The 15,597-nt window shown below is 42.5% G+C and overlaps 1 protein-coding gene across 1 annotated transcript in view; it reads right to left on the bottom strand.

Moving 5' to 3' along the window:
* Positions 1-15,597, bottom strand: part of MED12L (mediator complex subunit 12L) — a 312,365-nt gene that overhangs the window by 247,288 nt on the left and 49,480 nt on the right. Inside the window, exons 8-10 of the mRNA XM_054039474.1 lie at positions 14,431-14,580; positions 13,723-13,822; positions 12,565-12,701 (exon numbers count right to left, since the gene is read on the bottom strand). Of these exons, the coding sequence (XP_053895449.1) occupies positions 12,565-12,701; positions 13,723-13,822; positions 14,431-14,580 (387 nt within the window). The remainder of the gene's footprint in view (positions 1-12,564; positions 12,702-13,722; positions 13,823-14,430; positions 14,581-15,597) is intronic.

Here is a 15,597-nt window from a genome sequence, read left to right as displayed (position 1 = left end):
GATTCTAAAAAAATGTTAAGCCAATATTTTAAAAGAAAAGGAGTGCCAAAAGTTCAGCTACTAAATCCACATTTGGACACCCAGATAAGGGCTTGATCCTATGCTCAAACTCCCATTGACTTTAATGGAGCAGGACCAAGGCCTAATTGAGCTGTTTTTCAGAAGTGATAAGAATCCAGCAGCTCCCATTGACACCAATTAATTCAATGGGACTTCAGTGTGAGATGGTTAGCACTCTTGAAGATCGGGTCACTTATGGCCTAAACACAGGTTTAGAAGCCTAACTTTTAAACACCCTTTCTGAACATCTTGGCTCATTTTTAATTATCTATGGAGTTTCAGCAATTTATGTTTTTAATCCAACAATGTCCCTTTTAAAATATATTTCATATATTCTCAATTATAAATGTCCACATGATAAAATGAACTCTACAATGTGTTCATTTCCTAAGCATCCCTATTGCTTAGATATACTTAGAACAAGGTTCAAAAGTGAATATTTTATTACCCAAGAGACTGAAACAGTTAAAACGCTAATTTATAACTTAAACTACCCTCTCTTCTATTTAAAAGAAAGTCACAACTGCTGAGAGTTGTGACACAAACCAACAAAATCCAGAGAAACCAAAGCTTAGGTGAGGGTGTTTGTTGTACAGCAGAAAAAGAGCGATTACTTCCTGGCATGGGAAGAATACAAATTCTCTGGCAATTGTCAAAAGATGAAAAAACCTTTTATAATTTAATTTGTGAAGAGGTCCTTAATGCACCTATGAAAATAGGGAGGGTCCCAGTCCAAATATTTATTCGGGATGGTCCCGCTACATTTCCCCCCATACAGAGATTTTGGATGCTGGACCCATATAATTGTAGACCCACTCACCAACCGTGGCCCATCTCACAAGCCTCCTCCCTGGTGACTTTCATGGAGCGGACATGAAACCTAATTCTATTATGTGTGAAATGGGTACCAAATCTCCCTGTGCGCTCACTTGGAACCTACTTAAGCCCCATATTAGGGAACTATAGCAGTTCACTGCACTGGAGGCAGGGCGATTATACAGCTCCTATGCAGCTGGATGAATTTTACTCTAAATGCCCAGTTATGTCTATTGCAGCCCAATAAAGTTATCTTCAGTCAAATATAGAAAATGCTGAGTGGGTCATTTAGAAAAAAAACATTTTCAAAACAAATTGGTCATTAAGCCTATTTATATTTATTTATATTCAGGAGAAAAAGTGTCCTCATCTAGGTTTAAGTTTCAACAAAGGCTCAGATTAGTTATTACTTTATCTGCACTAGTTTGCCTAGACATAGTTGGAGCAATATTTATTTAGGACAGGAAGTCAAATCAAATATACAGAGAGGCATTTGTATAAAATGCCAACAAAAACCAAAAGCAATGTAGTTACCTGACTATCAACGGCTAAGCACTCTGAGGTCTAGAAAGAAAGAGTGCAAACTGCAGCTCAGCTGGAATGCCCCAACCACAGCACTTATAAAGGAAAGCAGCTAATCAATGTCATCCAGCACCTTCAGAAGCTGAGTGGGAGCATGGCGTGCTGATGTTCACTTTTGAGAGAGGCCATGCTAGGCATTTCCACCCACCCTCTACATGGTCTTGCCATTTTCCCTTCTACCAGCGATTGTTGTTGGCGGCTCCCACCACAAATGTCAGTGCTATTTCCTATGAACATAGAAACCGGAATAATGAATGCAAAACCTTAGATGCTTTGTCTGCTATCACAGAAAGTTTAAGGTTGGTCTGATAAGTCCACTTCCTAGTGTCAGGAGGCAGAAAGGACTAGCGGAACCACAAAAATGTGTCACACTCAGAGGCAAAAATAGCAGGATTACTGTGGAGAAAGGAATGGATAACAACAGGTGAGGAGAAGTTACACACTCCTGCAAGAGAAGAAAAGGGCAAAGGACCTTTACTTACATGCAGTATCTGACAGAGGGCTCTGTTCCTCTCCTATTTATATCATTGCAAATCTGAAGTAACTCAAATAAAGTCAAAGAGTTACAGTGATGTAAGGCCAATGTGGAAATAAACAACCTCAGGTCAGACTACTCCACTCAGACGCTTAATACCTGTCTTTACAATTATGGTGTCACCATAGGACTAAGATGTCCAACAGAAGTGGCACCTTGACAATAGGAGGAGAAAAGTAGGTAACTCCTCCATGACCATATCAGGACTCTTCTTGAAATGCACAGAGATTAAACAGGGACCCGGGATGGGATTTATAGGAGTCTGTCGGGCTTTTCAGTATTCAGAATAAATGATGGCAAAGTACTGGGAGGAACATATATTGATGAGCTGAAGTCTCATAACAAATACCAAGATAAATCACCTTCTAAACTATTTTTGTTAGGACATACGGACTAAAATGCAACCTTCTCTTGTAAAAATGACTTTTATGTAACATTGATCTGTAACTATCAATTTTTCCATAGGGGGGAAAAAAGCAAAATGGATATACTGTAACCAAAACAATAACTAATTTTACACACTTTTATAGAAAACTACACAAGAAAAAAAAACATGTAAAACAATATTTACCACTTATGTAGTGTTTTTCATCTGATTATCTCAGTGTGTAAATAAGCACAGAGATGAAGATGTAGATGAAGCACACAGAGGTTAAGAATAAAGTTTTCATTCAGCTCCACCATAATTTTTGTTATGCTGTTTGGGAGTGTTTTATTCAAGTCACAGAGGGCTAATTTTTCATAGATGCTGAGCACCCACAATTCCCATTGACTTCCGTTGAATGTAGGCGTCTCAAAAGTAGGGTATCTAGATACTGAGTATCCAAAATTAGGGGACAGTTTTGAATTCTCTAGCCTAAATGACTCAGTGAGTGACAGTAATGAACAGACCGCCAGTCTCCTGGCTCCCCCTGTGGTGCTCAGTTAAACTGTCACTTTCAAGTTATGTACTAGCAAAGAGAGTTGCATGCTACATGCCGCATTGTGTAGCAGCAGCATGATTGTACTTTTTAGCTACTTAAAAGAGAAACCTCACAAAGGGGGAAATCCTGCCATCCCTTTCCCTCACACACAGTCCTGGACATAGCAATACCAGTGCCTTTCCATTTCATTGTGAAGGATGGGAGATGAGGAAGCATTTGGAGAGCCCGTGCAGACAGAAATACCCCCTGTGCAGACCACGGCTTCCTTGGCCAAGCTCTTGACATCCATGTCTGGCAGATGTCCTTCCCTGCAGGTTTTGGAGGGTCCGGCATGGAAGCACACTGTGTGCATCCCTGAGCATCCACAGAGCCACTCCACAGCCCTGCGGGGATGAGGATGAGAATTCCTTTATTCACAATCCCGATATTCAAGCTGTGCAGAAGGTTGATGCTTTTGCCCAAACTAAATTCCAGTGCACAAACATGAAAAGGAAGTTATGGGATTACTTTAAAACCAGATAGTTGCTAGTCATGCAAGTCAAGCAACTGCTGCTGAGTGTTAAACATAATTTATGACTTCCATACATCTTGTTGCAAACCTACTCATCTAAGGTCCAGAAAGAAATTGGTACTCTATCCCTATGCATTCGGCTGCATCTATGGGATACTGCCTCAATGTTTCTAAGGGCCCTATTTTTAATCCAAACCTCCAGAGGCATTTTAGCAGCTAAAAGGGAGGGATTAAAAGGCATTCTTACTATACTTAACCACTCGTTTGAAATCTAGCTGATTTTAGTAAACATTTAATCTTGCTTAAAATTGCCTGACTGGAACGGAGGGCTGCCCACACAATATTTATTTTAAAATATTACGCCTGCGTCATAATATTTATAGCACTAGTCATTTCTGAGCCGAGCACAACAATTCTACAGACACATGTGCAATCTCAAATGACATATCAAGCTGCATGGACACTTTGAATTTTTTTTAAATCTACACTGATACAATTTTTTGCTTGGGGGTTGGTTATCATGGAACAGGCAATTGCTGTTAAGTCAGTGGAAAGTAGCTGTTTCAGTCATATTTACCTCTGCCGTATCATAGATACTTAGGGCCCAATTCTATTACACTGCTATGAATTGGGAGCAATTCCACTCAAGTCAGTGGAGCTGAACTGTTGTAAATGAACTGTTAGTCACTGTGCTTAGCATAACACTCTCTCTCTCTCTCTCTCACCGTATGAATTTCAGTAAGGCATTATGAGATAAAAATAGTAGGAGAGCTCAGACCATATGCTTTGGTTTTAAAGAATTCACCCAAGTATTACTACGATAACAAGGAGCTGAAGAGACAGCTCATTGTTAAATATCAGGGCTCATCTACATTACCCGCTGGATCAACGTGCAGCAGGTGGGGTCAATTTATCGCATCTAGTCTAGATGCGATAAATCAACCGCTGAGCACTCTCCCGTCGACTCTGGGACACCACCAGGGCGAGAGGCGCAGGCGGAGTAGATGGGACAGCATCAGCCATTGACTTACCACAGTGAAGACACCACGGTAAGTAGATCTAAGTACTAAGTTGCATAACTTAGATTGATCTCCGCCCCCCCACCAGTGTAGACCAGGCCTCAGAGACAGACAGACTGAACATTGCTTTTTGGTCTGTACACAAACAGTTGGGTAAATCTACTGTATCTCGCATGAAAGCAAGCATAAGGCAAAGAGAGTATGTGTGCTCTAGTCTGTGATCACATCAGGGTTTTTTTTTTGTTTGTTTCCTCAAGCCAATTTGCTCAAAGTTAGTAATGCAGAGGCCATCACCCTGGTAAGGTACAGATATAGTCAATCAGAAACTGGGAACAATTGGTCATCTCCTGCTTAAGTTTCACTTCATAGATATGGTATCTATTCCCCGTCATGCAGCTGTGGGCCAACTAGTCCTGGTCACAAAATGAAGATAGATTATGAATACAGTCTGAGTCTCTCTAATTAGGGCACACCCTAACAATCTTGTGGCCAGATCTTGTGGCCAACACTCTCTCACATCCTCCATCTCTGCTGATCACTCCCCTCCTGCCTGAAATGCTGTCCTCCCTTGCCTTTTGTGATGCTGTCCTCTCTGGCTCTCTTCCTGCCTCTCCTTCAATGACTTTTGGTGGGCAGAACCCAACCCACTTTCTGCAAGTATCCCACAAAGGCCTCAGTATTTAGTCCACTCTGCCCCCCTCTAGATCCTCATTTTAGGTGACCTCATCTATTCACACAGTTTCAAAATCGGGCTGCCCACTGTCTTACTCAATCCATGTATGTACCTCCTCCCCTGCATACGTCGCTGTAATTCAAATTTGCATAGCCAAAGCTGAACTCCTATTTTTCAGCCCATAGCTTCTTCACTTCTCCATTCTCAGTTACTGATGCCATTCCCCCCACACACACACCATCCACTCCAAGGGAGGTCATCTGCAATTCCCCCTCTCAGCTACCCGGACACAGACTGGCTAACCTAGTGAGGAGGGCTTTAAACTAGGTTCGACGGGGACAAGTGAGCAAAGCCCACAGGTAAGTGGGGAACATGGAGACCGGGGAGATGGGTCGGAAACGAGAGGGAGTGTGGGCTATATTGGCAGAGAGAAAGGAGAATCAGGACAAAACTGGGAGGAAAGATCAAACCAGTATCTTAGATGCCTATATACAAATGCGAGAAGTATGCGGAATAAGCAGGAAGAACTGGAAGTGCTAATAAATAAATACAACTATGACATTGTTGGCATCACTGAAACTTGGTGGGATAATACACATGATTGGAATGTTGGTGTGGATGGGTACAGCTTGCTCAGGAAGGATAGACAGGGGAAAAAGGGAGGAGGTGTTGCCTTATATATTAAAAATGTACACACTTGGACTGAGGTAGAGATGGACATAGGAGACGGAAGTGTTGAGAGTCTCTGGGTTAGGCTTAAAGGGGCAAAAAACAAGGGAGATGTCATGCTAGGAGTCTACTACAGGCCACCTAACCAGGTGGAAGAGGTGGATGAGGCTTTCTTCAAGCAACTAACAAAATCATCCAAAGCCCAAGATTTGGTGGTGATGGGGGACTTCAACTATCCGGATATATGTTGGGAAAATAACACAGCGGGGCACAGACTATCCAACAAATTCTTGGACTGCATTGGAGACAACTTTTTATTTCAGAAGGTTGAAAAAGCTACTAGGGGGGAAGCTGTTCTAGACTTGATTTTAACAAATAGGGAGGAACTCGTTGAGAATGTGAAAGGAGAAGGCAGCCTGGGTGAAAGTGATCATGAAATCATAGAGTTTGCAATTCTAAGGAAGGGTAGAAGGGAGAACAGCAAAATAGAGACAATGGATTTCAGGAAGGCAGATTTTGGGAAGCTCAGAGAGCTGATAGGTAAGGTCCCATGGGAATCAAGACTGAGGGGAAAAACAACTGAGGAGAGTTGGCAGTTTTTCAAAGGGACACTATTAAGGGCCCAAAAGCAAGCTATTCCGCTGGTTAGGAAAGATAGAAAATGTGGCAAAAGACCACCTTGGCTTAACCACGAGATCTTGCACGATCTAAAAAATAAAAAGGAGTCATATAAAAAATGGAAACTAGGACAGATTACAAAGGATGAATATAGGCAAACAACACAGGAATGCAGGGGCAAGATTAGAAAGGCAAAGGCACAAAATGAGCTCAAACTAGCTACGGGAATAAAAGGAAACAAGAAGACTTCTTATCAATACATTAGAAGCAAGAGGAAGATCAAAGACAGGGTAGGCCCACTGCTTAGTGAAGAGGGAGAAACAGTAACAGGAAACTTGGAAATGGCAGAGATGCTTAATGACTTCTTTGTTTCGGTCTTCACCGAGAAGTCTGAAGGAATGCCTAACATAGTGAATGCTAATGGGAAGGGGGTAGGTTTAGCGGATAAAATAAAAAAAGAACAAGTTAAAAATCACTTAGAAAAGTTAGATGCCTGCAAGTCACCCGGGCCTGATGAAATGCATCCTAGAATACTCAAGGAGCTAATAGAGGAGGTATCTGAGCCTCTAGCTATTATCTTTGGAAAGTCATGGGAGACGGGAGAGATTCCAGAAGACTGGAAAAGGGCAAATATAGTGCCCATCTATAAAAAGGGAAATAAAAACAACCCAGGTAACTACAGACCAGTTAGTTTAACTTCTGTGCCAGGGAAGATAATGGAGCAAGTAATTAAGGAAATCATCTGCAAACACTTGGAAGGTGGTAAGGTGATAGGGAACAGCCAGCATGGATTTGTGAAGAACAAATCATGTCCAACCAATCTGATAGCTTTCTTTGATAGGATAACGAGCCTTGTGGATAAGGGTGAAGCGGTGGATGTGGTATACCTAGACTTTAGTAAGGCATTTGATATGGTCTCGCATGATATTCTTATCGATAAACTAGGCAAATACAAATTAGATGGGGCTACTATAAGGTGGGTGCATAACTGGCTGGATAACCGTACTCAGAGAGTTGTTATTAATGGTTCCCAATCCTGCTGGAAAGGCGTAACGAGTGGGGTTCCGCAGGGGTCTGTTTTGGGACCGGCTCTGTTCAATATCTTCATCAACGACTTAGATATTGGCATAGAAAGTACGCTTATTAAGTTTGCGGATGATACCAAACTGGGAGGGATTGCAACTACTTTGGAGGACAGGGTCATAATTCAAAATGATCTGGACAAATTGGAGAAATGGTCTGAGTTAAACAGGATGAAGTTTAACAAAGACAAATGCAAAGTGCTCCACTTAGGAAGGAAAAATCAATTTCACACATACAGAATGGGAAAAGACTGTCTAGGAAGGAGTACGGCAGAAAGGGATCTAGGGGTTATAGTGGACCACAAGCTAAATATGAGTCAACAGTGTGATGCTGTTGCAAAAAAAGCAAACATGATTCTGGGATGCATTAACAGGTGTGTTGTGAGCAAGACACGAGAAGTCATTCTTCCGCTCTACTCTGCTCTGGTTAGGCCTCAGCTGGAGTATTGTGTCCAGTTCTGGGCGCCACATTTTAAAAAAGATGTGGAGAAATTGGAAAGGGTCCAAAGAAGAGCAACAAGAATGATTAAAGGTCTTGAGAACATGACCTATGAAGGAAGGCTGAAAGAACTGGGTTTGTTTAGTTTGGAAAAGAGAAGACTGAGAGGGGACATGATAGCAGTTTTCAGGTATCTAAAAGGGTGTCATAAGGAGGAGGGAGAGAACTTGTTCACCTTAGCCTCTAAGGATAGAACCAGAAACAATGGGTTTAAACTGCAGCAAGGGAGGTCTAGGTTGGACATTAGGAAAAAGTTCCTAACTGTCAGGGTGGTTAAACACTGGAACAAATTGCCTAGGGAGGTTGTGGAATCTCCGTCTCTGGAGATATTTAAGAGTAGGTTAGATAAATGTCTATCAGGGATGGTCTAGACAGTATTTGGTCCTGCCATGCGGGCAGGGGACTGGACTCGATGACCTCTCGAGGTCCCTTCCAGTCCTATAATCTATGAATCTATGAATACCCCATGTGTTCATGAAGCTGCTAAGACCATCTGTCTGGCCCAATCTGACTACATCACCTCCCTCTTGATCTTCTACTTCTCCCCTGCACCAAAGTTTAAACTTCAAGGCCCTGCCTAACACTTTCACTCAACACCTTTGCTTCTCCACACTTGCCTTGTCACATTATCCCCAGCCCTTAAACTCTTCCAGCGTTGATGCCCCATCATTCATTTTTCCCACAACTACTTCCACATTTGTTTTGTCACACTACCTCCATGCTTGGAGTGCACTTCCTCAACAGGTTTACCAGGCCACTCCACTACCCTCATTAAAATCTCTCCCTAAGAGCCATTTGTTCCATGACATCTGAAAGAAATAAATAATTTATTTTTACTTCTTTCATAAAAAAAAATTTTGTGGAACCAATAAGATATGTTGGTGGCAAAGCACCACTCCAAACATGTGTGTATGTTGTATCATCTGTTTTTTTGGTCTCTTCCATTCTAAGGTATTCATGGCAGGGTGTGTGTCTTCCCTGTATTTCTGTACAGTGCCTAGCACTTCGTGGGCACTCCTATAGTGTAAAATAAATACTACCATAATTTACTATTTTCATGATGAAGTTTTGCAATTCACCAACCATGGAAGCAGGAAAAAAATGCCACACATGCTACAGTGGCTTCCCATCAATGAGGAATAGTGCCTACAGCCCTTCATACTGAATTTTGCTTTAAATCAGGGATAGGCAACCTGCAGCATACAAACTGATTTTCAGTGGCACTCACACTGCCCGGGTCCTGGTCACCGGTCCGGGGGGCTCTGCATTTTAATTTAATTTTAAATGAAGCTTCTTAAACATTTTAAAAACCTTATTTACTTTACATACAATAGTTTAGTTCTATATTATAGACTTATAGAAAGAGACCTTCTAGAAAGGTTAAAATGTATTACTGGCACACGAAACCTTAAATTAGAGTGAATAAATGAAGACTCGGCACACAACTCTTGAAAGGTTGCCGACCCCTGCTTTAAATAATGGTTAGCGTGCAGATACTCTGGTGCTGTGAGCACTACAAAAAACAAGGACAGGCCACAATGTTACATAAATGGTTAGCTAAAAATAGGAGTACTAGCATAAGCTCATGATTGAGAGCTTCTTGTTGCAAACACAGAGACAGCCTGCATCTAAAAAACTGAAAATCAAGACAAGATACAAGTCAGAGGCATTCTAGCTGAGTACCGATCTACTGTCTCTTGAGTATGTGACTTATACCAGCTGTACTTCATCTTTACCTTTGTAGAAATAAACTTGCAAGGCCCATAGAGGTGCCTAATAACAAACTGCCACCTAGTGGCTCAACTACACTTTCCTAAATTATGTACAAGGTACATGGACTAACTAATACAGAGACCATGATTTACATTATACTCACGTTTCAGAGTAATAGCCGTATTATACTCACGGTCACCACACACCTGTCAGTTATTAAGATGCAGGAGCTCTCTGAAAGTCAGTGTGCAGATGACAACATACATCATAAGTGGTAATTTTTTCCACTGTTAAGTACTCAAATATCGGATAATGTTCAGTAAACACTGGAAAACAGCCCGTCAGCAATACAAGGCTCTCCCACTTCCTATTAGTCAACTTACGCATCATATCAAGCAGCAAGTTACAATTCTCTGAAAACCCTAATCAGGTTCTGCTAGTTTAAGGGATCACTTTGCAATTTAACATAAGCCTAGGAGCCAATCAGGAAGGACTGGAGACAAAAACTAAAGTCTCTAGGGGCCGGCAACCTTTCAGAAGTGGTGTGCCGAGTCTTCATTTATTCATTCTAATTTAAGGTTTCGTGTGCCAGTAATACATTTTAACATTTTTAGAAGGTCTCTTTCTATAAGTCTATAATATATAACTAAACTATTGTTGTATGTAACGTAAATAAGGTTTTTAAAATGTTTAAGAAGCTTCATTTAAAATTAAATTAAAATGCAGAGTCCCCTGGACCAGTGGCCAGGACCCAGGCAGTGCGAGTGCTACTGAAAATCAGCTCGCGTGCCGCCTTCAGCACGCGTGCCATAGGTTGCCTACCCCTGCTCTAAACCAACTGGCATAAATGTGTTTATTTTCCTCCTAATTCCTCTAACCAGCTGATGCTATATAGCCAAAGTCCAACTATGTTTGACTTCAACAATTTACTGTGAGAATGCCTCATAACTCCCCACCACCATATACTGGAATAAAGTTGCCATTTCAAAGCCTTCAGAAAATGGCCTACTCTTAGGGCAGGGGCAGGCAAACCTTTTGGCCTGAGGGTTTCGTAAATTGTATGGAAGGCCGGTTAGGAGAGGGGGTCGAGGGCCGGCCCCGCCCCCACCGCCTATCTGCCCCTCCCCCCCCGACTCCTACCCCATCCAACCCCCCCATTCCCTGACAGCCCCTCTGGTACCCCTGCCCCATCCACATACCTCTGCTTCCTATCCCCTGACCTCCCCTGGATCCCCGCCACCCCATCCAACACCTCCTCTCATCCCTGATGGCCCCCCCAGGACCACTGCCTCATCCAACCACCCCTTCTCCCTGTCCCCTGACTGCCCCATTCAACCCCCCCTCCTTCCTGACTGCCCCCCAGGGACTCCTGCCCCCATCCAACCCCTCCTCCTTCCCATTGGAACAGGATTTTACACCTACGTATATGCTCTGCAGATAATTCTATTTTATTTTAATCTAATTAATTGAATATATCAGAATTTGTGGCTGGCATCCAGAATAGAGACTGTGGTGATAGAATCCCTCTTACAACATACATATGCCCTATAGTCATGCTGTGAAATTATATAAATGCAGGATTTGTTTATTAGGCTGAAGGCAGCTTTGACAGATTCTTGGAACAGTTTGAAGTAGATAGTGCTGGATTAACTCATTATGAGCAGAAGTTTGATCCCATAGCCCTCTGCAGAACCTATTTCACTCTTCCCATGCATGGCCTGCAGAGGTTAGTCAGCCCCAGAGGCAGAGGCGGGTTAAGGTTTCCCAGCGCCCTGGGCCAGAGCAAGTGGGGGCTCCTTCCCACCCCTTCCGCCTGCGGTCCCGCCCCATTCTGCCCCTTCTGTCTATGGGCCCACCCACACCCCACCCCTTTCTGCCCCTTCCCTGGGACACCATCCCTATGCCACCCAGCGGTTCCCCCCTATGACCCATTTGCTCCTTTCTCCCCTCCCCTGCGCCCACTGCAGCCCCAAGGCTGGAGAAGCTCTGTCCCTGCGCCATAGCCCCTGGGCCGTAGCAGGGAGTGAGAGCTCCTCCAGTCCCAGGGCCGCAGCAGAGGTCCGGGTGCCATGCTTCTGCAGGGGACCAGGATCAGGGTGCTGGGCCTTCTCCCGCCCCGCGCTTCTGCCGGAGAGCAGGGTCGGGGCACTGGGGGCTTCCTCTGCCAGAGACAAGGTTGGAACCACTGTGGGGGCTACCCCTGCCTGGGGGCTTCTGCCAGGGAGACTTCCCCTGTCACATGCCTTCTGCCAGGGTCGGGACCGCTGGGGGAGGCGCTTCTGCTGGGGATGGGGGAGGCGCTGATGGTGGGGGGCTTCCCCTGTCCCATGGCTTCTGCTGGGAGTGGGGTCTGGGAGTGTAGGGGCTTCCCCCACCCCACCTGCTGTGCAGAAGCCAGGGGCCTCCCAGTTCTCCAGGGCCCCTGGGCCCGAGTCCCGTGGCTAATCCACCTCTGCCCAGAGCACCAGTAAGCCTCTTGGAGCAGCCCCAGGGGGAGTGTGATCTGGGGTTCACAAAGAAGATTATTAAAAAAATAATAATACGAGTTGTACCTGTTGAGAGGGGATAGTTTGAGGGAAGCAGGGGGTTGGGAATCTCTCCTTTCCCTCTATTCACAATGAGGGGGAAGGGAGCTATGCCAGTGGAGAAAGAGTATTCCTTATAAAAAAGGGCTTAGGTCATAGAACACTGAAGAAGTCTCATAACAATGAAGAACCATTTTCTCCTAACAACTTTATCAGCCAACGCATGTAAACTAAACAAAGACATGAAAGTTTAGGGCCAAACTTTTATAAAATAATTGAAATGAATAAGGGAATTACGAGCCTACAATTTCTGAAATGGGTTGGGAGAACATTAATTACCTCTTGGTTATCTTTGTTCTGGTTTGCCCAGAAAATCTTGTGATAAAGAGTCTCCATTGAATTGCTGGAATCTGATCTGTCAAAACAGTGTCGATCCAAGACCTCCAGTGTATGCAAAACTCGGCTGATGGTGACCCCTAGGTATGAAAGTTAAGAAAAAGTAACCAAATAGTTTACCAGAAACATTCTTTGTTAAATATAAGTCTTCACTAGATACATGCAGCACTAACATCTGGGTGAAATGGACACAAAAGCCATCCCCACCCACCCCTAAAAAGGAGGCAAGTTGAATTTAGTGTTCATGGTACTATGAAAGTGATAATTTGGGTGGTTGATATGATGACATGGACACCTGTCCTCAGCCAACATGACTAAAATCAAATTAACTTCCCCATTGGTCTCTGAAAAGCAAAAAGAGTGGTCAGTCACTATCAACCTGGGTTAGATTTGAACCAATGACTTAAGACCAAAGGCACTCTCACTCTATCAATCCTCTGAGCTACTGCAACCCATCAAAGCTGTAGAAGGTAATGTTTAGTGAGAAATAGCTGATCCAATTATGAAAGATGTGGTATGCTAAATATTTTCTTGTATTTTTAGAATACATCTAGAGATTAACCAGATCCTGTGTTACCAGAAATCCATGCACACACACAAACCCTACTATTAAAGCTGCAAGTTTCTCCAGTACTTAGGTGGTGTCCTCACTGCCCTTCTTGGAACACTCCCATCCACAAGGATCTTTACATCTTCCCTTCTCACAGTGACCAACCCTACAGTTCAGATGGGTTCCATATGGTTTCCCTCAGGAGCCCCAAACCATTAAGCCCTGTGTCAGCAGGAGAGTCATGGAAGATTATCCCTTATGGACTGAAGAGGCTATTTCTGCAAATTTCACATCCCCACTTGGTCCAAGAGTTTAGGATTCACTAAGCCCAGAACCTGAATTGTAATGGTCCCTCCCGACTAAAATTTATGCTAACACACCACCAATCCAAAACCAAAAAAAATACATGGTGCCTGTTACTTTGCGTCAGTCCATCAAATCTACACCTAAAATTAATCACAATGTAATGTAATCAAGCCCAAACACATACAAATATGCAAAACCTAGGACCCACATTTTTCAACATTTACTTTGCATTTGACTTGCTTTACCTGCCGTTGATTCTTGGCACTTGTCAAAAGACCATCGCACCTCCACAGCACAACCTCGTTGTTTTATCTGCTGTTCTACTTCATAAATCTTTGCCCGAACCTAAAAAGATTATTGTTGCTCATTAGCTAGTGGCTGGGAAGCCACAATTCTCATCTCAAGCACATTTCTCTGCATAAGTAAGGTATACAACAGTGTATCACAATGTTTTCTATATTAGGAAAAAGTACCCTCAAGCACAGAATGTTCAACTGATTTGATTTTTTTTTAAACATTATCTACAGTTCTATACTGAAATATCATCTTCATTTCAGAACTTACATTCAACCCAACAATACTGTATGAGTGAAAGTTTTTCAGGTCATGAATGTTGCACTTTAGCAGGAGACTTGTTGCAGCTGCCAGTATTTTTTGTTTTGTGCCATTAAATAACATCAATTTAAATTAACTCAAGACCTTTACTTTGAAAGCATTAAACAATACTGCAATTCAAATGCACAATACTTTAATCCAAACAATCCCATCATTCATAAAGATTTGCCAAACAATTTAGTACACCATAATTTATACAATTCTAAAGCTAATATGTAACTAATCCCAAATCAAGACTATAGGCATACCTAAACCTGCTAGTCTTAATGAGCATAAAATATTACGCTTTTTGAAGGTACACAGAATATAGACCTTTGCCCTGTAAAAAACAAGCCTACCTGCTGATTAAATGCTGAATTTCCACCTGGCATAGGTAAACTAGATGGAGCAACTTGAAGTAAGTCCAGAGGAGAACCTGGATTAATGCTCTTGCTTTCATTCGTGGAATAATTCCACACCAAGGCACTTGGGCAACAGAGAGTTACAGTCTGCAGGCAACAATGTAAAGTAGTTAGAAGTAATCTCCTTTGCCAAACATTTGCAACAGACAGGGTCACAGCTAAACACCAACAAAAGGAGATAGTCGCTTGAACTAAACCACTTCTGCCTCACAACTGCAAGTGAAAAGGACTAAAAAGAGGCCTTTGCAAAACCATTTGCTTTTTAAAACATCAGTGTGGGAAATGAAATTAAAATGGTATTTTCCTTATTCATTATTAAATTGAAAATTGCATTTAAATATATACTTGCTCAATTTACATTTGTATTGCTTTCATACTGCCATCAAAGACACCACTGAAGACTAATTTCCATCAGACACTGCCTATGAAACATGAATAACTTTTAGCAAAATAGGTGTCATTTTAGGGTTTCGTTTACAAAGAGAAGTTATATGTGAAAAATTAAAATTTATCTCATTAATTAAACTATGCTTTCCTATCAAGATTTGAAAACACAAAGGAGCCATTCAAATGCACCTTATTTCTAAGTAAATCTTCTGTTCCTGAAAGGTGCTGGATGACAGGCCTGAAGACTCATTTCCATTTATAAACCATTATAAAAACGACTATTGCTATGGTATCTAGGATTAAAAACCTACAAGGATTAAAAACCACCAGGTGAAATCATACCCTACTGAAGTCAATGGGAATTTTGCCATTGACTTCATTGGGCACAAGATTTCACCCACCATGAGGGTTGTTCGTCATCGAGGTATAAGCGGGACCTGTAGGTTGGGTTCCTGTCAGCAACCCATCCTGCTCTAAATTACTTTTAGAGCATAAGAAAATAAATTTTAAGTTACTTCTGAGCTTGCCACTCTGTTTTCTTTTGCCTTGGTGATTTGGAAATTTTTTTGGTGAAGGAGAGATGGATCTTAAAGCATGATCTGAAAAATACCTAGAGTAAGGTTCTTCCCAGCTTCTTTTGGGAATGTGTTCCAGAGTCCTGGGTTGTGTTGTTGTGTTGATCTACCTCCTGCTCTCACAAATCCAGATCTGGATTCC

Source organism: Malaclemys terrapin, chromosome 9 (genome assembly GCF_027887155.1).
Source record: "Malaclemys terrapin pileata isolate rMalTer1 chromosome 9, rMalTer1.hap1, whole genome shotgun sequence".
Classification (NCBI taxonomy): Eukaryota; Metazoa; Chordata; order Testudines; family Emydidae; genus Malaclemys; species Malaclemys terrapin.
The sequence above is the reverse complement of the archived record's forward strand: the minus strand, read 5'-3'. Positions and strand labels throughout refer to the sequence as shown.